Source organism: Arabidopsis lyrata, assembly GCF_000004255.2.
Source record: "Arabidopsis lyrata subsp. lyrata unplaced genomic scaffold ARALYscaffold_7, whole genome shotgun sequence".
Lineage (NCBI taxonomy): Eukaryota > Viridiplantae > Streptophyta > Magnoliopsida > Brassicales > Brassicaceae > Arabidopsis > Arabidopsis lyrata.
The window spans coordinates 13,628,722-13,636,891 of record NW_003302549.1 but is presented as its reverse complement, the minus strand read 5'-3'; the positions used below and the strand labels follow the sequence as shown (position 1 = coordinate 13,636,891).

Here is an 8,170-nt window from a genome sequence, read left to right as displayed (position 1 = left end):
TTTAACGGAAAGTTACGATAAAAAGACACAAACGAAAAAGTAACTGCCAATATTTTAACGGAAATGTACGATAAAAAAACACAACCCAAAAATAACCTTCACAAAAAAAAATAACCGTCAATATTTTAACGAAGAGTTGCGATAAAAACAACCGAAAAGATAACCGTCAATATTTTAATAGAAAGTTACGATTATAAGACACAACCGTTCAAAAGTGCAAAAGAAATTTATTGAGATTGCTATTATATATAGATTTATTTTTCTGTACATTGCGAAAGAGTCAACGTGAAGAAGCTTCTTGGACTGAAAACTCTTTGACGAAAAAAAAAGAAAGAAGCTTTTTGGAAACATCACCAATCTAGTCACTTGGTTCCTTCGTGTTCCTTCGTGATCTCGACCTTGCAGCCAGTGGGAAACATTAGCATATACCTTCGAAGAACTCTAGTTTTTGGGTCCAACGACCACCTGACAAAAAATACCACTTATATATTATGGAAACGTCAAAATAAATAATACTTCACGTTTGTTTATTTTTTTGGTTAAAGTATACTTAATACTTCACGTTTGTCTAAAGATCTATATGTATGTATATTAACCTGAATCTGGACAAATGATGGAGAAAGATTGCGATAATGAACTTCGCAAACTCAGACCCTACGCAAAGCGTTGAGCCAGCTCCAAAAGGCATGTAATCCTTGGATAAAATACCATGTAAATCTTGGCCCTGAAATTGTAAAAATTTATACATTATATCAGTTTTGATGTGTTGCGTGTGTGGCTATCATACTATTTAATTAAGGACTCCCAGCAATCACCTTCCATCTCCATGGATTAAACTTGAGTGGATCATCATACTTTTTTTCATCGAAATGAACTAGAGGAATGCCAAAGAATAGCCAACCAGCTGGCAGAGCCGGCCTTAGGGACAGGCTGATGAAGCATCAGCTTGTGGCCCTCTTAAATATAAGTAAATTTTCGGCCTCCAATTTTAACAAAGTATCCTTTAGTTCAGGTGGTTACGTTTAAGTTAATGGAGAAAGTTGGTGCAGGCTTCGAAGCCTCATTATTGCTCTTTATAAAACTTTCAGTTTTTTTTAGCTTATTAATTTTATAGGTCCAAAAAAAAATTGTTGTTTGTGACCCATAAATTTGTTGGGCCGGCTCTGCCAGCTGGCACTGTATAATCTGCCCAATGAAAACCCAAAACACTTGTTTATTGATTGAAAGAACAAAGAGAAGCTGAAGCCAAAAAAAATTGTTAATTTGACAAATAAAGCTCCAAAGATATACCAATATATACACCAAAGTTATCAATGAAAAGTAAATAAAGAAGTAGAAATCTTAAATAATATATTAAAGCAAGAAACAGAAAATCTCAAAACATAAAGTTTACAAGAAAAAGAATATTAGTGTATTTGTGTTTGTGCTTGTGCAAGTGCATGCTCACAATAATGATCATAAGCATTCAGAGATGGCTGAAAATGATCAAGCAACGTAAACAAATGAACAAACCTCCAATCTGAACGTCCTCAGTGGGTATTCTGTGCACTGTAGGCTGTGCACTAGTAAACCGAAGCGACTCTTTGATAACCTGAAAACACATTTTTAGTAGTCCCTTTTTATTTTTATTTTGGTGGTGATGCATGTACGTGTTAAGCAAGCAATATGTGTAAGCGAGCAAACTCACCATGTGAGTGAAAGTCATGGACTTGTATTCCTCCCATGTTATTCCTGCCTCCTTATCAACCCGGTTTTGAACCACCGCCTCGTGTTCTCTCTGAAATGATTAGATGGTAAACATGTATACGTACGTGAAATCAACAAAGAAAGTTTCATAAGCAAAACCACAAAAAACCTTTAGTTCTTCCATGACATCAGGATTGTCAGCCACGAGCTTCACCGTTGCTGCTACAATTGCGGGAGTCGTCTCCTGGGAGAGTATGAAAAAGGTGAATATCAGGTTGACAGCTCTGTCTATGTCCAGAACCGCCCCATCTTTCTCCATTTCATCGAATAGAATATCCAAGAAGTCTCCGAGTCCTTGTTTTGATTCTTTCTTCTTTTGAATCAAGCCCTTTAGAAGCTTTGCCGCCCTCTTCCGTGCCTATCAAGAATCATATATTAAATAAATCTATATACGAAATTCTGTATTTAAGGGAAAGGAAGATAAATTCTGTATCTACCATCACGAATCGATAAACAGTTGTCCCAGGGAAGTTGTATGAGAAGTTAAACCAATTAGGTCGAAAAGCAGTCCAACATAGTCCTAGTTCTTTTACGGCCTCAGATTCCATTCCTCCAATTACTTTCTTTACAATTAGATCAACCACCATCTTCAAGTTGTAAACGGTTAGGAATAGACATAGTTAGACGACATAAGATTTACGGGATAAACCGCTATATATATACCGTATATGGAACCATAACTAGTGATATCGTTGATGTTAAATTTTTGTTTTAGATTTGAATGTACAATAAAGTTTGTTTTGGATAGACCTGGGTTGCTGCTTCTTTTACGTCGAAAGAAGTGCTCATAGCTCCATTCTCAATCTCAAAGTAGTTGCGTGTCAAACAATCAATGTCTTGAATCAATCTGTTTTTCAAATTTTCTGGCCCGACAAATCTAGAAGTCAAGTTTCTGACATATTTATGAATATCTTTCCTCTGGAAGAAGTCGCTGTTCTCTCCAAAGAGCCGCCTTAAGCTCTCCGTCGCGCCCAACTGTGAATTGGCCTTTGCCATCTCCATATTCACTTCAGGATCGATCGAGATTATCACCTTGGCCCCAAATAGACTTGTACTGAACATTTTTGAACCATACCTGATTAAAATATTTTTAAGATATGAAAAATTTTAGAGAACTTTTCATATTAACTAAAGACAGAAAAAAAAAAGTTTGACAAAAATTTAAGAGCACTAAAATAGAAATTTGAAAATATCTAATAAAATTATATATGTCAAATGAAAATAAATTAAAATTTTCATAATATTTATAACTTCTAAATTACTAAGGCTCATATTGTAAGTCTTTAAAGTATTTGAATCATATTATTCTACTAACCATAGTATTAATTTTTTTTGAACTGATTACTCTATTAAATTTTTTGGAGAATTTATGAATTTTTTATCTGATGTATGCATTATTTATAACATAAATAATATTTTTGAGATATAATTACCGTGTATATATCAATCACTAATTAATACTCCGTCCCTTCTACTAATAGTCTAAGGGGCCGATTGGTAACGAGTGTTAATTCTCGTTGTAGAAACTTTAACTGTAAGAACTTTCGCTGTAGAAACTTTTGCTGTAAAGACTTTGATTGTATAAATTTTATAACCGATTGGTAAAAACTATGACTGTAGAAATTGTGATTTTAAATAACCACCAAATATGTAGAAAAATGGATCTTAAAAGAACAATGAATTTTTTTTTTACTATAAATCTACTGAAGCTTTTCAAAAATTAATTAATTTGTGAAAGTTATAAGAATTTACATACATACGAGAAGGAAAATGAAAAAAACTATAAACTTTTAATTTGTTTATTTCTAAAGTCTCATTTACGTGACTTAAAAAAAAAACTGAAACCAAAGAGTAAAAAATAAAAAAGAAACTTTGATGGCTTTAAAATTTATTAAAGCCAAAAAAGTTTGATTGGAAAAAAAATCTTTAAAATCTTTTTAAAGTCTTAAAAGTCTGATCCAATCACCCCCTAAGACACATATTAAAAACAAATTACGAACATATTAAATAATTATATCCAAGAAAACTCCCCAGTTTTATCTCAAACATAATTTTCTTAAAAACTTTCAAATCGAAAATATACAAGAACACTATTTATAGGACAAATATATAAAACAAGATAATTATATAAGTAACTATAAAGTGATTAGTTATGTAACTATTATAAATCTATTTATGTAACGAAGGATGTTATATATAGTAACCTGGATATTTTCTTCTTTAGAAACGGTGAAATCACTAAATGGAAATCATAAGGCGTCATGAATTCAAACGTCTCTCCGATGATCGGAAACCCCATTGTGCCCGGAGGAAGTTTGCCTTTGCATGTAGGGGTTTTCCAACGGTATATCCAGTGGCACAGTTTTACTACTCCTACTATGAGTGAAACTATAACAGGGAATGTCCAATAAAAATCTAACATTTTTTGTTTCGTCTATAAAGTTTGTGGCTTCGAGTTGTACGATTTCTATAGGCGTTGCTCTGTATTTATACTTGAATATGCGGTTCATTCCTGTAATATTAAGGAATAATCTTACAAGAAAAATAATAGTGATTCTCCGAAGCCTATTAATATTATAATAAGTTCATCATGTAATATATATATAAATAGGAAAGAAGCTTAAGCATCTGTGGTCTAGTGGTAGAGGAAACTTTGGGAAAGGATGAAAAACTCCCATACTTGAGTTCGATTCTCCTTGGAAACAAAAACACATTTGTTTGGGAAGTCTGTCAGTTGGGCCTTGGCCCAATTGGTTTATCTGGTAGCCAGATGCAGGCGGCCTGACTACCCCTGGCACTTAGTCGGAAGGCATTCCAAACTCGGGATAGACAGAGTGGTAGCCCGTAAGGGCCAAACCGTTAATACGGTGGACCAGTCCACTATGTAGCACCTCGGTGCGTTCCTACCGGAACCGACCGGATAACCGATAGGGTTTATAAAAAAATAAATAAATAAATAAATAGGAAAGAAAAATCTTACAAGAAAATCAGTAATGATTCTTCGAAGTCTTAATATTATAATAAGTTCACTTCTGTAATATGTGTATATGAATAATCTAAAGAAAAATATTACAAGAAAAGCAATAGTGATTCTTTGAACTTCGAAGCCTATTGATAATTTGATATTATAATGAAAAAGCAACAAATTGCCGAAGACTTTGCGCGTCTCCTTAATGTCCGTGACAACTGGTACTCCGTGATAGAAAAATCGTTAGGTGCTAATGGGATGTTAGGTGCAAATCGGAAGGTAAAGATGAGTTTACCGCCTAATAAGAAAATCAGAGATTATATAGAAATTAATAAAGAACTAGTTTTAAAGTTATTTCATGTTTTAAAAACATATGAATCAATTATAATTAAACAAATTAAATAATATTATTTTAAAATTGCATTAAACACATAAATTTTTTTTTAAATTTAAATTTATGATTTTTATATAAATTACGAACATAATTTGGATGTTCTGAATTTTAAATCCAGAAAAAGAAGTAAAATTTTTTTTTGGACTAGACGGTCTAGACGGACAAAAAATCGGATCATCGATTATTCTTACCGATTTGGACATCGCCGCAGCCCCTCTCCGATCAGCGCCTAGGTAGCCTCAGCTTAATGATGATCAATAAAACGTTCTCATGATTCTTTTTCGTCTCAAAATGCGGCACCAAATGGAAACTAAATGGTAAGACAGAATGCGTTGAATTTATTAATGATAGAGACGCATTACATCATAAGACTGGAAATCTAGACTATTTATCTAATGTGATGAATAAAAATCCATGTGTAATTGGATTACCTGATGGAGATCATGTGATGGCCACAAAATGGGTGATGTATGCTTAGAGGGTGATTTATGGTTGAATGGGGTTTATATTCTAAAGATTTAACATGCTTCTTGATTTCAGCTGCGAAATTGTTGAAAGTCGTTAAAGGATCTATTACATTTACTAATGAGTTATGTGTTATACATGACCGTACATGAAGATGCAGATTGACACAAGTGAAGAGTGTGAGGACGTATACGTGTTCCGTGGGAGGGGGGGGGGGGAGGGGATTGGTGCACAGATTCACAAGGCTGTGAATAGTTAGGATTTATGAGATTTATGGCATCGCCGTTTTGGTCATCTTTCAAGTGGTGTTTTTCTTATTTGTCAAGTTATTTAAATATTGAAAAACAGTTGAGTTCCACAATAGTTTGTTATATTTATTTAAGGCAAAACAAACTCGTGATTGCTTTCATGAAAATTCTAATAAAACTGCTGAAGTTTTTGATTTGATTCATTGTGATCTTTGGGGTACTTATGGCATATTATCTACTTCTCGTGCATCATATTTTCTGACAATAGTAGATGATTATTCACGAACTGTTTAGGATTACTTATTGAATACAATGAGTGAAGTGACTGTGACTCTTAAGAACTTTCTCAAGATGGTTGAACATCAATTTAACAAGACGGTGAAAATAGTACGAAGTGACAACAGTGTGAAATTCATGGGATTGAGATCATACTTTAGGGATGAAGGGATCATCTATTAGGCATCGTGTATCTATACTCCTCAACAAAATGGTCACGTTGAGAGGAAAAATAGACATATTTTTAATGTGGCTAGATCGTTGATGTTTCAAGCAATGTTACCACGTAAGTTTTTGGGTAAGTGTGTTCTAACAGCTTGTCACTTGATTAATCACATTCCACTAGTGTTTTTCAAGGAAAGACACCGTATGAGATGCTTTTCAGTGAGGTACCATATTTTAGTTCCTTACAGGTATTTGGTAATCTTTATATTACTCGTAACGTCTTGCGTGATAAGGATAAGTTTGGAGAACAGAGTCGACGGTGTGTTTTTTATGGGCTATCCATTTGGTCAAAAAGGTTGGTGTGTATTTGATTTAGAAAAGCATGAATTCTTTGTATCTAGAGATGTGGTGTTTCCTTTTCAAGTGGTATAGCAGCGATTGATCGGCCCCTAAATGGAACAAACCACAGTTGGTCATATTTCTTTTTATTGAGAGATCGACTGATCTTTTGAAACAAACAAAATTGTGGGGTTTTTTCTTCCAGAGACCAGCGGACCGATCGATCTGCCAAATGGACCGATCGATTCCTACCCAACTTCAGAAGTTGTCCCAAATCTAGAGACTAGCGGATCGATCGATCTGCCACAAGGATCGATTGATCCCGACCAAGTTTTAGACGTTGCCTCGAATTCAAAAATAAGTGGACTAATCGATCGGTTTTCATGATCAATCGATCCATATTCTGTTTCAAAGATCATTGAAAATCCGATTCAGAGCGAGAAATAAATCATTAGTTCATCACTCGATTCGATTGATCCACATATATATGGAAGATAAGAAATCTACAGTTGTGAATCAAATTGATGACTTGCGTGAGGTATCTGAAACAGTCGATTGTCTCAATGATATGTTCTTCATACTACACGATGGCAATACAATCCACCCACACTCTCATCTGCTTCCTCCCAATCAGCGTCATCACTTCCATGTACGGTCCTCTATCCTATTGTGAATTATCTATCAGGTGATCAGTTTTCTACTGCACAAAGAGCCTTCTTTACAGTTATGATGACTGTTCTGGTCCGAAAATCATACTCGGAAGCTGTAAAGATAAATGTGGCAAAATGCAATGTCTGCGAGAGGTGACTGCATTTGAAGAAAATGATACATGTGATATTACTGAGCTTCCATCCGGTAAGAAGGAAATTGGAAGTCATTGGATATTTACAGTCAAGTATAAGTCGAATGGGGAGAGGTACAATACCAGATTGGTGATCATGGGTAGTAGACAACTAGAGAGGTTGAAGTTTGATGAGACATTTGCTGCGATCGTGAAGATGACCACCATAAGAGAGTTTCATAAGGTTGCGACTGTAAAAAGATGGGAAGTACATCAGATGGATGTTCATAATATTTTTTTTGCATGGGGATGTCGAGAAAGAGGTTTATATAAGATGACCTCCGAGATTTGTCTCTCAAGATAAATCAAAAGTTTACAAGCTCAAGCAATCCTTATGACTAGCGTCAAGCACGACGATGTTGGTTTTCTAAGCTTGCGACGACACTCAAAGGCTATGGTTTTGTTCAACAAATATCGGATTACTCTCTTTGTACTTTGGTGCGTGGTTCTATGCAACTATATGTGTTCGTATATGTTGATGATTTGTTGATTGGTGGAAATGATCTTCAAGGTATAATGAAGTTGAGATATCTTAGTGCAATGCTTCCATATGAAAGACTTGAGTGTTATGGAATATTTCTTGGGCATCGAAGTTTCTTGGTCTCCTGAGGATTTTTACTTGTCTCAAAGGAAGTATGCTTTGGACATTGTGAACAAATGTGAGTTGTTAGGTAGTCAACCAGTGTCTACTCCTCTTGAACAAAATCATAAGTTAGCAATTGATGATG

At 34.6% G+C, this 8,170-nt stretch overlaps 1 protein-coding gene across 1 annotated transcript; it reads right to left on the bottom strand.

Moving 5' to 3' along the window:
* Window positions 1–362: 362 nt before the first annotated feature.
* LOC9306356 (cytochrome P450 708A2) lies at window positions 363–4,253 on the bottom strand. The gene is made up of 9 exons (XM_021018420.1): window positions 3,951–4,253; window positions 2,497–2,821; window positions 2,184–2,333; window positions 1,856–2,104; window positions 1,688–1,777; window positions 1,509–1,591; window positions 816–930; window positions 597–724; window positions 363–465 (listed from the first exon to the last, which is right to left on the bottom strand). The coding sequence occupies exons 1-9, from the start codon at window positions 4,166–4,168 to the stop codon at window positions 363–365; spliced, it is 1,461 nt and encodes a 486-aa protein (XP_020874079.1). The 5' UTR covers window positions 4,169–4,253.
* Between the last annotated feature and the right edge of the window lie 3,917 nt (window positions 4,254–8,170).